General features: G+C 37.1%; 1 protein-coding gene across 1 annotated transcript in view; it reads right to left on the bottom strand.

The window, feature by feature from the left end:
* Window positions 1–9369: 9369 nt before the first annotated feature.
* LOC145895730 (uncharacterized) overlaps window positions 9370–22309 on the bottom strand; it is a 66149-nt gene continuing 53209 nt past the window's right edge. Inside the window, exons 5-29 of the mRNA XM_082984516.1 lie at window positions 21915–22202; window positions 21552–21683; window positions 20707–20871; window positions 19898–20194; window positions 19382–19562; window positions 19152–19329; window positions 18880–19091; window positions 18507–18822; window positions 15957–16089; window positions 13550–13762; window positions 13121–13306; window positions 12985–13051; window positions 12790–12932; window positions 12357–12568; window positions 12149–12290; window positions 11825–11926; window positions 11538–11626; window positions 11267–11356; window positions 10967–11078; window positions 10781–10891; window positions 10576–10707; window positions 10342–10455; window positions 9921–10007; window positions 9636–9773; window positions 9370–9477 (exon numbers count right to left, since the gene is read on the bottom strand). Coding sequence (XP_082840642.1) covers window positions 9370–9477; window positions 9636–9773; window positions 9921–10007; window positions 10342–10455; window positions 10576–10707; window positions 10781–10891; window positions 10967–11078; window positions 11267–11356; window positions 11538–11626; window positions 11825–11926; window positions 12149–12290; window positions 12357–12568; window positions 12790–12932; window positions 12985–13051; window positions 13121–13306; window positions 13550–13762; window positions 15957–16089; window positions 18507–18822; window positions 18880–19091; window positions 19152–19329; window positions 19382–19562; window positions 19898–20194; window positions 20707–20871; window positions 21552–21683; window positions 21915–22202 — 3948 coding nt within the window. The remainder of the gene's footprint in view (window positions 9478–9635; window positions 9774–9920; window positions 10008–10341; window positions 10456–10575; window positions 10708–10780; window positions 10892–10966; window positions 11079–11266; window positions 11357–11537; window positions 11627–11824; window positions 11927–12148; window positions 12291–12356; window positions 12569–12789; window positions 12933–12984; window positions 13052–13120; window positions 13307–13549; window positions 13763–15956; window positions 16090–18506; window positions 18823–18879; window positions 19092–19151; window positions 19330–19381; window positions 19563–19897; window positions 20195–20706; window positions 20872–21551; window positions 21684–21914; window positions 22203–22309) is intronic.

Below are 22309 nucleotides of genomic sequence, written 5' to 3'. Positions count from 1 at the left end.
ATGTAGTGCGTGGTGATAATGTTATCACTGAAATAAACTGTTTTCTACGTAAATAACATCATTACACATTACAGTCGCATAAAACAACTCGAATATTTCGAAAATGTCACACAATTGTGACGCAATTTAATTGAGGGCTTGTAATGTTTAACTAATTTCATGGGGGAACCCAAACCAACTTCTATTTCGTTTTCAAACCTAACACGAAAACGAAATTTCGTTTTGCAAACGTTATTCGAAACGAAATTTTGTTTTCGAAACCAAAAATTTCGTTTCCAATTCCCCTTTGCGGCACACGGTCAGATTCGTATGTGAAACAAGATCTTTCATCATCTTTTGGCGTAAATAGTGCAGGATTCACTTTATCACGACGAACAATCACAATTTTCTTTACTTAGATGTAAAACCCGCGAAATTTCGCTTATGTAGTGCGTGGTGATAATGTTATCACTGAAATAAACTGTTTTCTACGTAAATAACATCATTACACATTACAGTCGCATAAAACAACTCGAGTATTTCGAAAATGTCACACAATTGTGTCGCAATTTCATTGATGGCTTGTAATATTTAACTAATTTCTTGGGGGAACCCAAACCAACTTCTGTTTCGTTTTCAAACCTAACACGAAAACGAAATTTCCTTTTGCAAAGGTTTTTCGAAACGAAATTTTGTTTTAAAAACCAAAATTTCGTTTCCAATTCCCCTTTGCGGCACACGGTCAGATTCGTATGTGAAACAAGATCTTTCATTATCTTTTGGCGTAAATAGTGCAGGATTCACTTTATCACGATGAACAATCACGATTTTGCTTTACTTAGATTTAAAACCCGCGAAGTTTCGCTTATTTAGTGTGTGGTGAGAATGTTATCACTGAAATAAACTGTTTTCTACGTAAATAACATCATTACACATTACAGTCGCATAAAACAACTCGAGTAATTCGAAAATGTCACACAATTGTGACGCAATTTCATTGAGGGCTTGTAATATTTAACTAATTTCTTGGGGGAACCCAAACCAACTTCTGTTTCGTTTTCAAACCTAACACGAAAACGAAATTTCCTTTGGCAAAGGTTATTCGAAACGAAATTTTGTTTTAAAAACCAAAATTTCGTTTCCAATTCCCCTTTGCGGCACACGGTCAGATTCGTATGTGAAACAAGATCTTTCATCATCTTTTGGCGTAAATAGTGCAGGATTCACTTTATCACGATGAACAATCACGATTTTGCTTTACTTGGATGTAAAACCCGCGAAGTTTCGCTTATTTAGTGTGTGGTGAGAATGTTATCACTGAAATAAACTGTTTTCTACGTAAATAACATCATTACACATTACAGTCGCATAAAACAACTCGAGTAATTCGAAAATGTCACACAATTGTGACGCAATTTCATTGTGGGCTTGTAATATTTAACTAATTTCTTGGGGGAACCCAAACCAACTTCTGTTTCGTTTTCAAACCTAACACGAAAACGAAATTTCCTTTTGCAAAGGTTATTCGAAACGAATTTTTGTTTTAAAAACCAAAATTTCGTTTCCAATTCCCCTTTGCGGCACACGGTCAGATTCGTATGTGAAACAAGATCTTTCATCATCTTTTGGCGTAAATAGTGCAGGATTCACTTTATCACGATGAACAATCACGATTTTGCTTTACTTGGATGTAAAACCCGCGAAATTTCGCTTATTTAGTGCGTGGTGATAATGTTATCACTGAAATAAACTGTTTTCTACGTAAATAACATCATTACACTTTACAGTCGCGTAAAACAACTCGAGTATTTCGAAATGGCACGCAATTGTGTCTCAATTTCATTTAAGTTTTGTAATATTAAACTAATTTCTTGGGGGAACCCAAACCAACTTCTATTTCGCTTTCAAACCTAACACGAAAACGAAATTTCGATTCGCAAACGTTATTCGAAACGAAATTTTGTTTTTAAAACCAAAATTTCGTTTCCAATTCCCCTTTGCGGCACACGGTCAGATTCGTATGTGAAACAAGATCTTTCATCATCTTTTGGCGTAAATAGTGCAGGATTCACTTTATCACGATGATCAATCACGATTTTGCTTTACTTAGATGTAAAACCCGCGAAATTTCGCTTATGTAGTGCGTGGTGATAATGTTATCACTGAAATAAACTGTTTTCTACGTAAATAACATCATTACACATTACAGTCGCATAAAACAACTCGAATATTTCGAAAATGTCAGACAATTGTGACGCAATTTAATTGAGGGCTTGTAATATTTAACTAATTTCATGGGGGAACCCAAACCAACTTCTATTTCGTTTTCAAACCTAATACGAAAACGAAATTTCGTTTTGCAAACGTTATTCGAAACGAAATTTTGTTTTCGAAACCAAAAATTTCGTTTCCAATTCCCCTTTGCGGCACACGGTCAGATTCGTATGTGAAACAAGATCTTTCACCATCTTTTGGCGTAAATAGTGCAGGATTCACTTTATCACGACGAACAATCACAATTTTCTTTACTTAGATGTAAAACCCGCGAAATTTCGCTTATGTAGTGCGTGGTGATAATGTTATCACTGAAATAAACTGTTTTCTACGTAAATAACATCATTACACATTACAGTCGCATAGAACAACTCGAGTAATTCGAAATGTCACACAATTGTGACGCAATTTCATTGTGGGCTTGTAATATTTAACTAATTTCTTGGGGGAACCCAAACCAACTTCTGTTTCGTTTTCAAACCTAACACGAAAACGAAATTTCCTTTTGCAAAGGTTATTCGAAACGAATTTTTGTTTTAAAAACCAAAATTTCGTTTCCAATTCCCCTTTGCGGCACACGGTCAGATTCGTATGTGAAACAAGATCTTTCATCATCTTTTGGCGTAAATAGTGCAGGATTCACTTTATCACGATGAACAATCACGATTTTGCTTTACTTGGATGTAAAACCCGCGAAATTTCGCTTATTTAGTGCGTGGTGATAATGTTATCACTGAAATAAACTGTTTTCTACGTAAATAACATCATTACACTTTACAGTCGCGTAAAACAACTCGAGTATTTCGAAATGGCACGCAATTGTGTCTCAATTTCATTTAAGTTTTGTAATATTAAACTAATTTCTTGGGGGAACCCAAACCAACTTCTATTTCGCTTTCAAACCTAACACGAAAACGAAATTTCGTTTCGCAAACGTTATTCGAAACGAAATTTTGTTTTAAAACCAAAATTTCGTTTCCAATTCCCCTTTGCGGCACACGGTCAGATTCGTATGTGAAACAAGATCTTTCATCATCTTTTGGCGTAAATAGTGCAGGATTCACTTTATCACGATGATCAATCACGATTTTGCTTTACTTAGATTTAAAACCCGCGAAGTTTCGCTTATTTAGTGTGTGGTGAGAATGTTATCACTGAAATAAACTGTTTTCTACGTAAATAACATCATTACACATTACAGTCGCATAAAACAACTCGAGTAATTCGAAAATGTCACACAATTGTGACGCAATTTCATTGAGGGCTTGTAATATTTAACTAATTTCTTGGGGGAACCCAAACCAACTTCTGTTTCGTTTTCAAACCTAACACGAAAACGAAATTTCCTTTGGCAAAGGTTATTCGAAACGAAATTTTGTTTTAAAAACCAAAATTTCGTTTCCAATTCCCCTTTGCGGCACACGGTCAGATTCGTATGTGAAACAAGATCTTTCATCATCTTTTGGCGTAAATAGTGCAGGATTCACTTTATCACGATGAACAATCACGATTTTGCTTTACTTGGATGTAAAACCCGCGAAGTTTCGCTTATTTAGTGTGTGGTGAGAATGTTATCACTGAAATAAACTGTTTTCTACGTAAATAACATCATTACACATTACAGTCGCATAAAACAACTCGAGTAATTCGAAAATGTCACACAATTGTGACGCAATTTCATTGTGGGCTTGTAATATTTAACTAATTTCTTGGGGGAACCCAAACCAACTTCTGTTTCGTTTTCAAACCAAACACGAAAACGAAATTTCCTTTTGCAAAGGTTATTCGAAACGAATTTTTGTTTTAAAAACCAAAATTTCGTTTCCAATTCCCCTTTGCGGCACACGGTCAGATTCGTATGTGAAACAAGATCTTTCATCATCTTTTGGCGTAAATAGTGCAGGATTCACTTTATCACGATGAACAATCACGATTTTGCTTTACTTGGATGTAAAACCCGCGAAATTTCGCTTATTTAGTGCGTGGTGATAATGTTATCACTGAAATAAACTGTTTTCTACGTAAATAACATCATTACACTTTACAGTCGCGTAAAACAACTCGAGTATTTCGAAATGGCACGCAATTGTGTCTCAATTTCATTTAAGTTTTGTAATATTAAACTAATTTCTTGGGGGAACCCAAACCAACTTCTATTTCGCTTTCAAACCTAACACGAAAACGAAATTTCGATTCGCAAACGTTATTCGAAACGAAATTTTGTTTTTAAAACCAAAATTTCGTTTCCAATTCCCCTTTGCGGCACACGGTCAGATTCGTATGTGAAACAAGATCTTTCATCATCTTTTGGCGTAAATAGTGCAGGATTCACTTTATCACGATGATCAATCACGATTTTGCTTTACTTAGATGTAAAACCCGCGAAATTTCGCTTATGTAGTGCGTGGTGATAATGTTATCACTGAAATAAACTGTTTTCTACGTAAATAACATCATTACACATTACAGTCGCATAAAACAACTCGAATATTTCGAAAATGTCAGACAATTGTGACGCAATTTAATTGAGGGCTTGTAATATTTAACTAATTTCATGGGGGAACCCAAACCAACTTCTATTTCGTTTTCAAACCTAATACGAAAACGAAATTTCGTTTTGCAAACGTTATTCGAAACGAAATTTTGTTTTCGAAACCAAAAATTTCGTTTCCAATTCCCCTTTGCGGCACACGGTCAGATTCGTATGTGAAACAAGATCTTTCACCATCTTTTGGCGTAAATAGTGCAGGATTCACTTTATCACGACGAACAATCACAATTTTCTTTACTTAGATGTAAAACCCGCGAAATTTCGCTTATGTAGTGCGTGGTGATAATGTTATCACTGAAATAAACTGTTTTCTACGTAAATAACATCATTACACATTACAGTCGCATAGAACAACTCGAGTAATTCGAAATGTCACACAATTGTGACGCAATTTCATTGTGGGCTTGTAATATTTAACTAATTTCTTGGGGGAACCCAAACCAACTTCTGTTTCGTTTTCAAACCTAACACGAAAACGAAATTTCCTTTTGCAAAGGTTATTCGAAACGAATTTTTGTTTTAAAAACCAAAATTTCGTTTCCAATTCCCCTTTGCGGCACACGGTCAGATTCGTATGTGAAACAAGATCTTTCATCATCTTTTGGCGTAAATAGTGCAGGATTCACTTTATCACGATGAACAATCACGATTTTGCTTTACTTGGATGTAAAACCCGCGAAATTTCGCTTATTTAGTGCGTGGTGATAATGTTATCACTGAAATAAACTGTTTTCTACGTAAATAACATCATTACACTTTACAGTCGCGTAAAACAACTCGAGTATTTCGAAATGGCACGCAATTGTGTCTCAATTTCATTTAAGTTTTGTAATATTAAACTAATTTCTTGGGGGAACCCAAACCAACTTCTATTTCGCTTTCAAACCTAACACGAAAACGAAATTTCGTTTCGCAAACGTTATTCGAAACGAAATTTTGTTTTAAAACCAAAATTTCGTTTCCAATTCCCCTTTGCGGCACACGGTCAGATTCGTATGTGAAACAAGATCTTTCATCATCTTTTGGCGTAAATAGTGCAGGATTCACTTTATCACGATGATCAATCACGATTTTGCTTTACTTAGATGTAAAACCCGCGAAATTTCGCTTATGTAGTGCGTGGTGATAATGTTATCACTGAAATAAACTGTTTTCTACGTAAATAACATCATTACACATTACAGTCGCATAAAACAACTCGAATATTTCGAAAATGTCACATAATTGTGACGCAATTTAATTGAGGGCTTGTAATATTTAACTAATTTCATGGGGGAACCCAAACCAACTTCTATTTCGTTTTCAAACCTAACACGAAAACGAAATTTCGTTTTGCAAACGTTATTCGAAACGAAATTTTGTTTTCGAAACCAAAAATTTCGTTTCCAATTCCCCTTTGCGGCACACGGTCAGATTCGTATGTGAAACAAGATCTTTCACCATCTTTTGGCGTAAATAGTGCAGGATTCACTTTATCACGACGAACAATCACAATTTTCTTTACTTAGATGTAAAACCCGCGAAATTTCGCTTATGTAGTGCGTGGTGATAATGTTATCACTGAAATAAACTGTTTTCTACGTAAATAACATCATTACACATTACAGTCGCATAAAACAACTCGAGTATTTCGAAAATGTCACACAATTGTGTCGCAATTTCATTGATGGCTTGTAATATTTAACTAATTTCTTGGGGGAACCCAAACCAACTTCTGTTTCATTTTCAAACCTAACACGAAAACGAAATTTCCTTTTGCAAAGGTTTTTCGAAACGAAATTTTGTTTTAAAAACCAAAATTTCGTTTCCAATTCCCCTTTGCGGCACACGGTCAGATTCGTATGTGAAACAAGATCTTTCATTATCTTTTGGCGTAAATAGTGCAGGATTCACTTTATCACGATGAACAATCACGATTTTGCTTTACTTAGATTTAAAACCCGCGAAGTTTCGCTTATTTAGTGTGTGGTGAGAATGTTATCACTGAAATAAACTGTTTTCTACGTAAATAACATCATTACACATTACAGTCGCATAAAACAACTCGAGTAATTCGAAAATGTCACACAATTGTGACGCAATTTCATTGAGGGCTTGTAATATTTAACTAATTTCTTGGGGGAACCCAAACCAACTTCTGTTTCGTTTTCAAACCTAACACGAAAACGAAATTTCCTTTGGCAAAGGTTATTCGAAACGAAATTTTGTTTTAAAAACCTAAATTTCGTTTCCAATTCCCCTTTGCGGCACACGGTCAGATTCGTATGTGAAACAAGATCTTTTATCATCTTTTGGCGTAAATAGTGCAGGATTCACTTTATCACGATGAACAATCACGATTTTGCTTTACTTGGATGTAAAACCCGCGAAGTTTCGCTTATTTAGTGTGTGGTGAGAATGTTATCACTGAAATAAACTGTTTTCTACGTAAATAACATCATTACACATTACAGTCGCATAAAACAACTCGAGTAATTCGAAAATGTCACACAATTGTGACGCAATTTCATTGTGGGCTTGTAATATTTAACTAATTTCTTGGGGGAACCCAAACCAACTTCTGTTTCGTTTTCAAACCTAACACGAAAACGAAATTTCCTTTTGCAAAGGTTATTCGAAACGAATTTTTGTTTTAAAAACCAAAATTTCGTTTCCAATTCCCCTTTGCGGCACACGGTCAGATTCGTATGTGAAACAAGATCTTTCATCATCTTTTGGCGTAAATAGTGCAGGATTCACTTTATCACGATGAACAATCACGATTTTGCTTTACTTGGATGTAAAACCCGCGAAATTTCGCTTATTTAGTGCGTGGTGATAATGTTATCACTGAAATAAACTGTTTTCTACGTAAATAACATCATTACACTTTACAGTCGCGTAAAACAACTCGAGTATTTCGAAATGGCACGCAATTGTGTCTCAATTTCATTTAAGTTTTGTAATATTAAACTAATTTCTTGGGGGAACCCAAACCAACTTCTATTTCGCTTTCAAACCTAACACGAAAACGAAATTTCGTTTCGCAAACGTTATTCGAAACGAAATTTTGTTTTTAAAACCAAAATTTCGTTTCCAATTCCCCTTTGCGGCACACGGTCAGATTCGTATGTGAAACAAGATCTTTCATCATCTTTTGGCGTAAATAGTGCAGGATTCACTTTATCACGATGAACAATCACGATTTTGCTTTACTTGGATGTAAAACCCGCGAAATTTCGCTTATTTAGTGCGTGGTGATAATGTTATCACTGAAATCAACTGTTTTCTACGTAAATAACATCATTACACTTTACAGTCGCATAAAACAACTCGAGTATTTCGAAATGGCACGCAATTGTGTCTCAATTTCATTTAAGTTTTGTAATATTAAACTAATTTCTTGGGGGAACCCAAACCAACTTCTATTTCGCTTTCAAACCTAACACGAAAACGAAATTTCGTTTCGCAAACGTTAATCGAAACGAAAAAAAAACAAAATTTTGATTTTAAAATGCAAGTGTGTTTTGATACAAAATTTCCTCCAAACCGACATGTTTCGCTCAAGGGCATCATCAAGTGCCCATTAAATTACAATTTTTTTTTGTTTTTTAGCATTATGTTTTTACCCAAAATTTCGTTTTTGTATATCGTTTCGAAACGAAAAAGTGTCATACGAAACGAAATTTCGTTTTTCAAAACGAAAGTCAAAACGAAATGAAGAAACTCCATGCATTTAGATAGGCTGACCATGCCCATTGTCTCGATCATGACAGGTGCTTGGATCACGGGCAAGTAGAATACTCCGTCTCGATTAATGAGGGATTGATCGAGAACGAAGAAGGACGTCGTAAAGTAGTTCAAAACAATCGCCTCAAACAAACACGAGGGGAATGGGCGGACCAGACAGAGAGACGAGTAGAAGCAGATGAAGAGGTTAAAACATTGATGTCAATTAAAAGTACTAGTCATCACACGTTGATTTTTTTATAATGCAGGATTCGAGACACTTTTTCGTGCTGTTGGTGTTTTTAAATATTCGAAGTTTCAAACAAGTAATGCAAAGTGGGGTAAACCGTAGTGCTGAAACAGACTCGTGGTTAGTCATTAGCGCAGCGTCTTGTGGACGTGGATGTAAGCGTTGTTTCGAGAAGTACAACACTTGCATCCACAAACCGAATAACCTTGACCTCCAAGTGAGGACCTGTGCAATGGTACGATCCTGCCATATCATGCGAATGCATTAAAAACTTTTGCGTTTTTTTGTAACAATAAAGTTTTTTTGTACGATAAAATTACGTAAAGTTTTTCACTGCATTTTTCCTATAGTAAGTATGTTAATGATTATAATTAAAAGACGAATATGACTTCGCTTGATAAGGCTTTTTTCGTGACCTGGGCTTCTATATTATTTTGGGCTGCGTTTTTTACATTTCAAAAACCAAGGCTTATTTTGCATAAAGTTGCTTTGCTTTCCAATAATTTCATTCTTAAAGTAGCCTGTCTTCGCGTGTCACCAAAATTTATTCTCCAAATACAAGTAATATTTATCAGCAATAATCCAGTTTTTTGAAATTATTTTTTTCCTAATCTTTGTTTTTTTCCTCTTCAATATCTTCTACTATAGTTGGTGTCTCATCAACTTGTTGTGCCTCCACAAGCTTATCTTTATACTTGCTGTTGAAGAATCCAATCTAAGCAACAGCATATATATACATTTTCAAGCCACCTTTATCTTATATTTGCCGAGAGAAGTTAAATATAAGATTACTTACAATGATTATCTAATTGTGTGTGACACTTGTACATATAATTTATTTATTAAATTTAATTCCAAATTTCATTAACTCACCTTCCAACACACCAACACTACTATTGACAGTAAGGCTACTCCCCCGAGAATTGCACCGAGAATCGCCAAAATATCCGAGGTATCCCTCGACTGTGGTAGAGCATCTGGTGACTTGTTTGCTTTTATTGTGGTCGAAGCCTGACGTCACAAATTCAATAACATTTAGCTGGAATTGACCACATTTAGATTTCTAACAAAAATAAGCGAAGTGCCTAACAGAGCTATGTCACATCTATGTTGCAGTGTTTTTGACACCAATAAGGAAAGTTAACAGGGCTTTGTTACCAGGGCAACGTAATTCTTCATAGGATAAACCGGTGATGACGAAATGTTTAGCATCACGCTAGAAGTCGGCGAACTTTCCACGTTGTTCTGCAAAAAAACACACCAAGAACGAAACAATACTAAAAAAAGCAGTAGCTTTTTATACAGGATCAGCCTGGCTTATAAATCAGGAATATATATTTCGCCCCATGGGCATCTTCAGTTCCTTCAGTAAACACATTAAATGATATAAAAACGTCTGAAAAACAGCAACATTAGGCTGATCCTGTATAAAAAGCTACTGCTTTTTTTAGTATTATAAAATAAGTTGCAGTGATCGCTAGGCCTGCATCTGCAGTTTTGGGTAGATCCCAATATTTCAATTTTTGAAGAACGAAACAAAAAATGTTTGTATATTATTTTGTGGCATTTCAGTTCTCACCCCGGTAAATGAAGGCGCCCAGACGACGAAGCGAGCTTCTACAACCACGGACGTAAATGCTGTAAGATCAGTCACGTGACACAGTATTGTTTGGCATTTAACATTGGTGCAGTTCTGTTGACATAAAAACAAACTACTGCTGTCTTGTAGCATTGCTTTCAGGAGGTTTGTAACGTTTCTTGCAAGTTGAACGAAACACCAACAAGCATAATGTTTTCGTGCTCAACATATTACCGGTTTGAGTGGGATCGGTTTGGCATCAATTGGAGGAAAGCGAAGCTGGTGACTGAACCTCGTGTCGTTGGTCAGGGGAATACCCAACTTGTTGACCGCTGTATTCAGGTTGCAAACGCATCTCGCCGCGGGCTTGCAATAAAACAGAAGTTAGAGCTGAGGAAATATGCCTTTGTACTGACATGACTCAACGACATCAACATACCAAACACGTGAAGTGGTACAGGTAGAGAAGTTGGAAGCCATCTAAAGTCATGTCGGTCCACTGGAATGTAAGACCACCCGATGAAAGCAGTTGCGATCCCTTGTTGTAGATCTACATCAGCGTGGATCAAAATAAAAAAATTATATCACTTGTAGATATGTTGTATTTTCTTGTACTCTTACGAACCCTAAACGTATGTATGATTGTTGCAGGGAACACCGGATCCATGATTGATTGAATTGTGTTTCGTGAAGTTAATTGATTTGATTGGAAAAAGACAGTGTAGCTCGGGCTTTGACTGAAAAAAATATCGTTTTTTTCACATTGTCTGCAAAACTCCACATTACATGATTGTGTTACATTTTTTTTTATTTTTAATGGTAAAATGCTAATAAAAGTTATTGTTGATTTACTCTTGAGAAATTTGGTAATTCCTCAATGATAACCAAAAAAAAATTATCAATGTTAAAATAAAAACCTACTAACCTGGTTACAGCAAGGTTAACATCGTATTTAATGCTTCTTTCGTAGTTAAAATCGTTGTTAAATTTGTTCATATCCGTATGTTTTTCATATCTGGAATACATTTTCAAACCCACATTTAACTTGCCATTTTCCCACCGGTTAAAAATATTGATAGCAATAACCTATGTAATCATTGATACGGAAATTACGCAAAACCATCTTGTTACAACATGTTGTGCTGTGCTTTACTGTTGGACTGTGGAAAAGTTAATGAAAATGTGTTGCAGTTTACCCTGACAGGAGTTTTCCATGAATCGCCAGTTTGTCAACCGTAGCCCTCCTCGTGAGCGATTGAAGAGCGTAAAGAATTTCGACCTTACACTGTTCGGAATCGCACATATTAAAATTTTTGTCATTAAACTTCACTTCTTTTTATTGCGAAATGGTAATTAAGTATTTTGAGAATAATACAAATGCAATTTTCTTTTGCAAAATTTGCCATAAAAATGTATTATGACTTTACCCATCGTCCGTGTTTCGTTACTTTCAAAAGTAGGAATAATGTCAGACAAAAGTTACCTGATCACCACTGGACAGAAGCGAGATGGGTGATTTTAAAACGATCACCGTCTTTCTGTTTCCACTTTCACTCGGAAAAATATCCGCACAAGTGGAAAGAATCTAAACAAATGAACATGCCTTGTTTAAACTAACAGTGGCGTTAACTTTATTTGAATTGTCGAAACTCGTTAAGAGGCTATTCTTGTGAGTTTCAACGAACAGTCAATATTCAGAGTTTGACAATCTGTTAATTATTGCGAATAAACAGTTTTTAATAGTATTGCAAACCCCACAAAAAATTTTATTAGCTTTAGACATATTACAGCCAAAGGTTTTGCTAACCTGACTGACTCCAATCGATAGAGATGTAATTTCAAGCCTAACGGAGAAAGCGGGATCAGGTCCGTGGTTACTAATGGTAACTGCCAATGAAAATACGCTTTCACTACTCTTGATTACGTACGCTTGGGTGCTTTGTGGAATCCTGAAATATCATTTGGTTTCTGTTGCCTTTTTGCGGTCATTCAGAAAAGTAAAACAAACAGCTTACGAGTAAGAAACTTTTAACGCAAGATCGCCTTTGCACGTGTAGTTGTTTCCCTGACAACCGTTGTAAATCGTCCAATCAGCGTACGCGAAATGCTTTCCAAGGGTATCTGTCACGGGGGACATAACTTGTGCTTTGTGTTGGGGTGAAAAATCATAGCTGTAGGTCACCCTGATTGGTGTAGTTAAGCCGCCGATCCGTAAAAACTCGGGTGCCTGTTTGTTTTAAAGAGAAGGAGAATTTATTGTTGGCACTTAATCACATATTTACGCAATAAATCAATTAATATTTATTTTTACTGTGATCAAAATTACTGTGACTGTTTACTGCAGTTTTTGAGTAATATATGTTGTTTTCTCATGGGAGGGAAATGTTAAGTAGGACTTGTCAAACCTTTTCCTACTGCTACCCATAGTGATCTGCCTCTTTAACTTACATTGATGTGGACGCTGTAGTTTCTGCATGTCTCAGTCGAGGTAACAAATTGGGGAGCGGAAATACTGGCGTTACCTATCAGCACTATTCTTGATCCATCGATGCTGTTAGAAAGACTGTCGAGGGTAAGAGTTGTAACCATATCTGCACAAAAAACATCCCGTTGTTTACTCGAAGTGATGTTCTGCCAACCAACTAAGAAAATAGTACTTGCCAAAACCATCAAAGGAGCTGTGATCCCTGGTACTTGCGTTTAGACAAGTCTGAAACGCGGCACAAGGCATGGTGGTGTTATTTATGCATGTGGTTACGTCAATGACCGGACGATGTACCCGTACTTTGCATGAAACGTCTATCACCGGTCTTGCATGTAGTATTACTACAGTATCGCTGGAAGCAGCCCCAATCCACAAGTCAGGATAGTGGTTGTTGTCTACGTCTGTTCCCTGGCTTGGTCCGATTCCCGAAGAATATCCAAAGTTGTCCAATGATGGCGCAACAGTGCTTCCTTCGATTCTCTGTATAAAATACGCCGATGTCGTAAGGCCGTAATGCATTAGTTTGACAAACGGATTTTCGAAAATATCGCGGTTTCACAAAACTCTCATTCAGGCATACATTACTGTTTTGGCCCCGTGGGTATTTTATTGTGTAGTTGCTAAAACAGGCTGAAACAATTTCGCTGTGAAGTGGACTCCCTTGCGGTATTCATTGCGGAAGGCAGTTCTGACTCATGTTACAAATCATTCAACGTCTCAAACCTGTTTATATGAATTGGACAAGCTTTGGGCGCTGGAATAGTAAACGTACACAGCTCCACTTCCTGAAGACGTCAGTGTTTCTCCCGGGGCACCCACAATGACGTCATCGTAACCATTACGATCAACATCCCCTGGAGTTGCCATGGATAGACCAAAACGTGCCGTGTTAACGTTATTACCGACCAACATCATCGGAACGTATATGGAATTAACCTGTGAAATTTTTTTTCTTATTTTTACAAACCGATAAATTTTAGTACGATAGTTTTGTGTGGCTTTTTTTGCTGTTGCGTCTAATATCAAGTAAATTTACCATTTTCATGTAAATAAATTAACATTTCACCACAATTTAAATAAACTTGCAATTGTTATTGGCTAAAATGTTATTGGCTCTATTCCTTATAAATGATTTATTTAGATTAATAATGGCTGTATAGTCAACACTAAGCAGAAGTCTTGTCGGCTATTTAGCTGATATTGTCACAGGTAATCTTATAAAATGACAAATGTTTTATTTGAATTTTGCAGTGAGTAAACTGTCAAGGAACCTACCCATTGTAAAGGGCCCGGATAATGTGGATTGTTCATGTAAACGAAAACCCGACCATGGTCGTAGCCGACTTTGCCAGAAATGTTGATGCAAAGTTGTTGTGACCTTGTTATATACACTTTGAGGCAAATTACCAACGTTTTGCATGGACACTATTAGGTTAATTTGCGCACAAAAAATCGAGACTACAGACCATGGCGACGTCCTATTTGGTTGCTCGCTAACTAAATTAAATGACCAAACTGTCGCCTGGTTGAAACATGGAAACTGTGACGCTTGTTTAAGCTTTGTTAAATTAGACAGTCTTCATAAGGACTGCGGACCCCTTCTTCATCTCTTTTGCAGAAGAATTAGCACTACTGTATTTGAAACCATTAATTTAAAAAGTGACATGTGATGAAATAAAGGTAGACTTTGTAACTGTAAGGTCAACATTTACCTTTGTATGCCAAGCTCATCATTGCTCGAAACAAATTGCAAAACATTTAAAAAGTTTGGCTTAGTTCTTTCAGTTCCATGCTTTTCCGTCGATTGCTACGACTTGACTAGAAACTGATCACAGCAAAACCATTTAAACTATTTAGTTTCATGACAAAATGATTATTTGCATAAGAGTTTAACGATAACCTAAGCGACTCCCCAGGTTGAGGAACGCTGATTTAGTATAATTCGTATCATATCATAATTCCTATAAATATGTCTGTCGTACTGAACGGGATTATCCTAGGTTATTGTGGTTATTACATATTGTAGTTTACACAGAAGTGTTAAGCCAGGCAGGATCGCCCCACTGCGCAGACACCATCTACTTGGTGCCTTATAATTTCCGTCATTATGTTCACTGGCATAGCTGGATCCGCCACTTTATATGTAAATAGGATCTGAAAAAAACAGTTTCGTTTGTATCGTAAACTGAAACAAAATATCGAATAAAATCATTACAATGATTGTTTGTGCACAAGTAGCTAGTTTTTGGCAATCCAGTGTAAAATGGCATACCAAGTCAATCCGGGAAGGCTATTGGGCACTTGGATTGTCCACCGCCACATGTTTTCCTACTTGACCACCATTCGCTTATGTAGACGGAGTCGGCTTGTTTGCTTTGCAAATAAATCGGTGGAATTATGTTGACATAGCACTATTTTAGTAGGACAGCGCAGCACTCAGGTGTGGTTTTAGTGAGGCGGCATTTCATGTGCAAACTTTTCGTTGCTTGCTGTTGCATTCGTCGAAGAACAATGTAGGTAATAGCACGAACGAGCAATGTACAGTTTGTACAGTCTGAGACATTCTTGGTCGACAACCTATTACGCTTCCGGCTAAAGTTTCATCACAATGATTGTGGCCTGGAAACAACTTTTTTGATGTTTTGTTTCGTTGTTTTTCTTGACTTACATCATGTACTTTATACGGACACTGCAATGTGGACGAAAGATGGTTGGTTAAAAACACGTTGTATTTCACGAGTTTGTTTCAAACAGACGGAGATATCCTGTTCGATGCGTTTGCTTGGAACTGAATATAAGATGGTTTTCTGCTTGATTTGACCTTGCTCCCATTTTGGTCTGGCGTCAACACGACGGATCCTGCCCTCATCAGTCTTAAATCCACCCTCTGATAAAACCACGACTTCTACAAGGCCAGCGACTTTATGATATAATGTTTGTTGACATAGATTTATTGCAGCCATCAATCTACACATATCAGATTGAAAAGTTTGTTTAAAAATAAGCTGGACTAAATCACAGCAAATTAACCTAACTCTGCAACAAACATATTTGCAGACGTTTTATAGAAATGGAAATCAAAGTGAATATATTTATTTATTATCAACCTTTCTACTTCCTATAGGTTTACATCCGCCACGGCAATTAAACATATCCACATATTGTCGCAATAATATATGGATTCTACGCATTCTTCCTTTATTTTCTGGCATTTAAAACTGAGAGTTTCTAATCCACTGTCTTTCACACGTCTCAAAGACATCCTGTGAAACAAACGTCATTGTGTGAAATTAAAAATTCGAAATTATGACAAACGTTAAAAAGGATTTCCTCGGTTCATGCCGTCTACCATTGCACTCGCTTGTTCTCGTTATTTTTTTTCGTTTGTTGCAAATGCAAACTATTTGACATCTATAGAATTCCTCCGTCCCTGGGAAAACAAAACGTGAATGTGTAAAATGAATATATTTATACATTTAAACATCCCAACCGCTATAAATCTCACTCATATGCTCCGGTGTTATAATATTTAACATATCAAGACGCAACAAGCAATAACTTAAAACACATGTATTTTTGTAACTAATTTTGAAAGAAAAGCAATGATAATTATGTCTGGGGATTTATATGGTCAACTCACCATCAAATTTCCTCGGTTTTGACGAAATAAAATCCTTTCACCACCCTGCGACAATTTAGGTTTAAAAGTTAAAACAGCAGATAATATTATGAAAGTTAATAAAGAATATTCACAGGATTGGCAAATTGTTTTGTGGTGGCACGGATTAAAAGTGGATGTTGTAAAATAACTGTGTTCACTTTTTCCGTTTCGAAAGATGCATCGTATGAAGATTTTTTCAGCTTGGAAACCCTTGTCTTGTTTCAATTCGCTCTCAATTGTTTTAAGTGTGCCATTTCAACCACGACACAGCAAATAATCTTTTACAATCGAATATAAATATCCAACCCCATTCGTCCGAGACATTTTAACTCTCATCACTAACATTAATTACCCAAGAGACGTTGGTCGACAAAACTATTTTTTCCAGTTTACAAAACGTCAAACCCACGAAGTAGGGCCAAAATGGAAGTCACACACAGACTTGTGAATCGCCTGAACCATAATCATGAAGCGGACCCACAAGCTACCAACCAAACATAGAACGAACGACACTCGACTTCCGTCTTCCTCTTACTTCTATTATCGTTAATCAATAACATTGGCTCCATTCAGCTGCATGACATCCACAAAATAGGTAATTTCACATCATGCAAATGAAGCTACTGCTAAAGCAAACCTGTTGGCGAGCCTCTGCTTGCAGTTACTTCGAAACAGCTTTTGTAAATTTGTCGTGCAATTGTAAACAATTTATACGCCTCGGTGAACAAACAACTTGACGACAGTTAAACCCTCCCTCTTCTGCAGTCGATCAAAGTCCGTGGTCATCTGCATATTAAACGTTACGGTCGTTTTAGATAGAGCTGGCAACGGAGCTCAATGTTGGAATAATAAGAGACGAACTGCGAGTTGAAACGGGCCCTGCGTCATGTTGTTGAGTGGAAAGTAAATAAAATAGTCAGGGACAGATATGATTTGAAAGTAAATAAAGATATGTGACTTTCGGGAAATTCACGAGCTTGGTTTCCCTTTCAAGCTCGTTTACAGACAATCTTGCTGAACGTGGCCAAGTTTTGAGCACCCGTGGTGAGGAAGGACGATAAAAGAGCTGTGTGTCCAAGAAGAGGTTGCGTTCGATGTGATTTCCTGTTCACTAATGTACTGGTGATGTTGGCCGCGAACGTAGCAGCAAAAAGATTACTAAACGACGGAACATTGGAACAACGTTGCTCGTTGCTGTCACACATTGTAGATGTCTTCTTTGGTTCTGTATGCCACCTACCTTTGTTTCAGAGGTAATGCTTATCAATAAGATTTTTGTCACAGCCATTTGGTCTCCACTTTCCGTTGTGGTTGCAAACTTTATAACGGAGATGAACACTGGACGACATTTCAAACAACAACCGACTTAAACAGATAAGAAATTCCTCAACAAACTCATGAAGTGTGGTTGGAACTTGTACCTTATCAGAATTCACAAGTTCAAGAATACACACACTTTTACCCTCTCAACACTGTGTTTATTGATAACAACAACAAGTAGCACAAAATATTCGCAATCAGCAAACATTTAACACAACGATCAAATTTTGGTGAAAGCCGCGAAAGAACCAGCCGATATTGGATGCCAAACAGTAATTGATTGTTAGAAAAAAAAACTTCAAACGAAAAATCTTGCTGCTGGATATTTAAAGCAATGTTATCGATGGAATGTGAATTATGATGCGATTTACACAGAGAGTTTGTCCTGCCAAGAATTTTACGAATTCTTACTTGCTTTAAAACATATTTATGTACGACATAAAAAATACACAGGGCGAGGTTTATGTACAAGGCGTGTGAGAGGGGTTTTGAGGGGGTGTTTTAAACTTTTTTGGGTGATAATTGAAGGTAGCAGATTATATTTTCATCTGTTGATGGTTTGTATTCCATGAGTAGATTGCATGGAAAGTTTCAAACATCGTAACATCAAATTTACAAATAGGCCTCAACGTTGATCCAGAAACAAAATGTAGTAAGGTAGTCACGGGAAGCAAAATGAATCACTGTATCATTATTTACAGAGCAGTTTCTGCTTCAACCACATGTAAGTTTTCCCGGTTAGCAACCACAACCACATTTTCTTGTTGCTCTTCCTGTGCTTGACGTCTGAAAACGGCGCGTAGGCCATCCCGGACTCTATCATAAAGTAGTTTCGGGGCATTGGAATAGATGAGGGGATTTAGAGAGCTGTTGATGGGGAGCAGGATGATTGCTGACACAGCGTACATCACTGGAGGCATAGGGAATCCACCGCAATTTACAAATGCCATGATGGAAATTGGAACCCAGCAGAGAAAATCAGTAATTATGAGGCGGGGGATTTTCTTTTGCATTTCTGCTGAAACAAACAGCATTAATGGTATAATATCTATGCAAACACGAATGTGTTTACCTTTGTTTTGTGTTGCAGCCCTTTCATCTCTTGGTCCTTCGTTCACTTGCCTGGCACTGGCAGTTGACTTCTTGTAAATCCAAAAATAAGTAACTGCCACAAACATGAAGGCCAGGAAGTTAAGAGTAATAATAGCGATTGAATATCCCCATGCCTTGTCGTTGGTCGTTACATACAGTTTGCTGATGCAAACACTGCTACTGCTGTAATATCTACTTATAAACAATTTTCAAGCGATAAAATTTAAGATTTTGCGCGAACAAAAAACAGACCCCAAATATCCAGAAATATCAAACAACTCAGTGTAATTGTAATCCTCTAGAATATCCATAAAATCCGTCCAGGAATTAGCATCATTTACTCGCATCAGGGCAGTGTTGAGTACTTGGGAATCGTTGCTTGTGAAATTGTGTTGAAAAGTTACAAATCGATCCATGAAGTTATTCATGCCTGTACACGCAACGATTTAATGTCATTTGTAACTAGTTTTACCATATCTTACTAGAAAAGTCGACTGCAACATTGTCAAAAAACGGATTGTCATTCATCCAAGCTTTGGTTTCGAACAAATGTTGTAGTTGAGTTGTGAGTGGAATAAAAGCAATTGTAAACGAGAATGCCCAGGAGAGGATAATGGAAAGGATGACTGTTTTCAATTCCGGTTTCAAGGATGCATTGAATGGCTGAAACAAAAGAAAACATTCAAGAGTTTTCATTACAAACAATAAATTTGCAAGCTTGGTAGTTATTTCAAATCGAGGGATGGGGAAAATTGTTCCTCTTTCTCTCTGTAGTTCCTAAATTAGGCAAAACTAAGTCATTTTAACAATATTCGTTACACTTTCGATTCTCATGTCAGGTTTAGAATCCAGAGATAGCTGTGAGTGTGATAATAAATAGGTTTCTGGAGATAAAAGATTTCCAGAGAGAAAGATATTATAAAATTCTGGAACAGACCCTCACCGGTTCAACGAAATTGGCAATAGCTGACTTAACCAAATACAATTGTTTCACTTACGTTTTTTACTGCATAGAGTCGGAATATGGTCAACAGAACCATTGTAAACGCCGATGTTTCGCTTGAAAGCAAAACCAAGACACCCATTGTGGTGCAACTTTCGCTTGATCTCCAAATAAGGTCATTGGCACAATAATTTCCGGAATATCTGACACCAGCTGCTCCCAGCATTATCAGATGAACTCCCATGAGTAGATCGGAAACGGATAGATTCAAAACGAGCAGATGGTTTGTGCGAAATGCAGCAGATTGTGATTCTGTCGTTGCCAACGTTTTGCCTTCCATCACAATGACAACCTCAAAACAAATTAAAGTAATATAACACGTGTTCTTTGAAAATGAAAGCCAAAGCTAAAATGCTGTTAATCATTAGTAAACGTTTCGAACACTAACTGCGTTCATCATCAGTACTACAATGAGTGCATGCAAGAAAAGCGTCGGGGTAATAAAGGACTGAGCAGGCAGAAGGGAAACAGCAGCAGCAACGCTTAATAGGTACCAATATAACATCTAGGTCCGTACTGCAGCATGACACATTGCTAATGATGACGTCGCTGCTGTGCTTCCATGTTGTTGTCACGTAACATGCCTTTGGCTTGTTGCGCGTTGTTGCTGCTGCTGTTTCCCTTCTGCCTGCTCAGTCCTTTATTACCCCGACGCTTTTCTTGCATGCACTCATTGTAGTACTGATGATGAACGCAGTTAGCGTTCGAAACGTTTGCTAATGATTAACAGCATTTTAGCTTTGGCTTTCATTTACACGTGTTCTTATTGTGCAACAAAGACAAAACAAACTTAGTTTAATTTACCAAATTTCCGGTAATGGCGAGCATCCCCATTATCCACACAATGGCTCGTAGAAATGGGTTTGCAATCAACTCGTATCGTGATGAAAATATGTTTTCGGTGATCACTTTTGTGTTTGTTGGGCACTCGTCTGACCAATCAGAGCAGTCGCCGATTCCATTGAATTTCTACATGGAGTAAATTAAAGAAAAATTTGTAGTTATATTGGTCACATTGGCGTCTGTATACAGCATATTGCGAAATTACTGTTTTCTGTGCAATTTCTGAATAACGGAACTATGGAAATTGGACTAAAAAAATGTGTACTGCAATATGTACGTGTAGTATTGTGTACGTGGAAGGCGTATGGCTCGCTAATTGGCCAGAAAGCTGACGACAAAAATAAGAATTAATTTTTAAACTGACAGTTCTCATCTGGTGCAAACGTTGAGTTGTGCTTGTGTGGTTAGGTGTAAAGAACATGATTTGTGCAGTGGGCACTTTGTTGTTTGGTATTCGTGCTTTTACCTTTGGGTGCTTCTAAAGATTTATTCACATTGACGTCATTTTAATTAATAATGAAAGTAGTCGCCTCCGTATTTCGGCTCCCAACTTTTGCTTTGACGCTGAATCGTTGATGCAGGGTGAACTGAGCGTTTACCATAGTTGGGGTTGGGAAATTAAGCGCCCAAAAACAGAGAAAGGGACTTTCTAAATCGGTCCTAAAACTTCCATACCCGCCCTCCCAGTAACTTTAGTCCGAATTCGGGTTCGTTGAATTAATTTCGGTCACAATAGTAACATGCACGGAATCAAAACATCTTTGCCACAGGACACAAAATTTTAGATATTGTTAACATGTGTTTACCTTCTCCTTCTTAACGAACAATGGATTTTTGTTTTCGCAATAAAACCTTTTGTCCTTTGTGCAGTTTATTTCGTCACTTTGATCATCGCAATTAATCGTGAGGTCACAAACATCCGATTTGTTTATAGAAATCTGTCACAGAAATCTGGGGAATACTTAAACCGTCTTTGTGGTTAACTGTGTGCGATTCTACAAAGGGCAAAAGATTCTACAAAGGGCATTATGACAAACAATACTGAACAACAGAAACCGATACCTTTGCCTTTTATAGTTAAAATACAGCTTTGGAGTTATTTTACTCTAACTCTTGCAATTAGGTTGTCTTCAATTTTTTCTGGTTTTGCTGACAAGCAATAACTTTACTTTGGCTCCATTTAACGTTGGACAGTAGAATCTTCCTTCCTTTGTGCAGTTTTGTTCTGGATATTCGTCACTTTCATCCTTGCAATCGATAAAACCGTCGCATACTTTAGACATAGGAATATTGAGAAGTCCGTCTTTTGTGTCGCAGTGTTTCCGATGTTTGCAAAGTTGAGGATCTTCATCGTGGTCGAAGTCGGCCATCGAACCATCGCAATCCTGTTTCCCATCGCACAGTAGTTTGTTGTCGAAGTTCCCCAACCTCAAACCCCCCCGCCACATCATTTCACCCTGTGCAAAACACATCACATGGTTCCTGGTATGTTTTTGTGCGAATGATTTGTTGCTCATGCTGGAAGGAATATTTTTGTTATTATTTTAAACGAATCTTTTTTTAG

Source organism: Ascidia mentula, chromosome 3, assembly GCF_947561715.1.
Source record: "Ascidia mentula chromosome 3, kaAscMent1.1, whole genome shotgun sequence".
NCBI classification, from domain to species: domain Eukaryota; kingdom Metazoa; phylum Chordata; class Ascidiacea; order Phlebobranchia; family Ascidiidae; genus Ascidia; species Ascidia mentula.
Note: the sequence above shows the minus strand (reverse complement) of the source record. Positions and strands in the feature narration are given on the sequence as shown.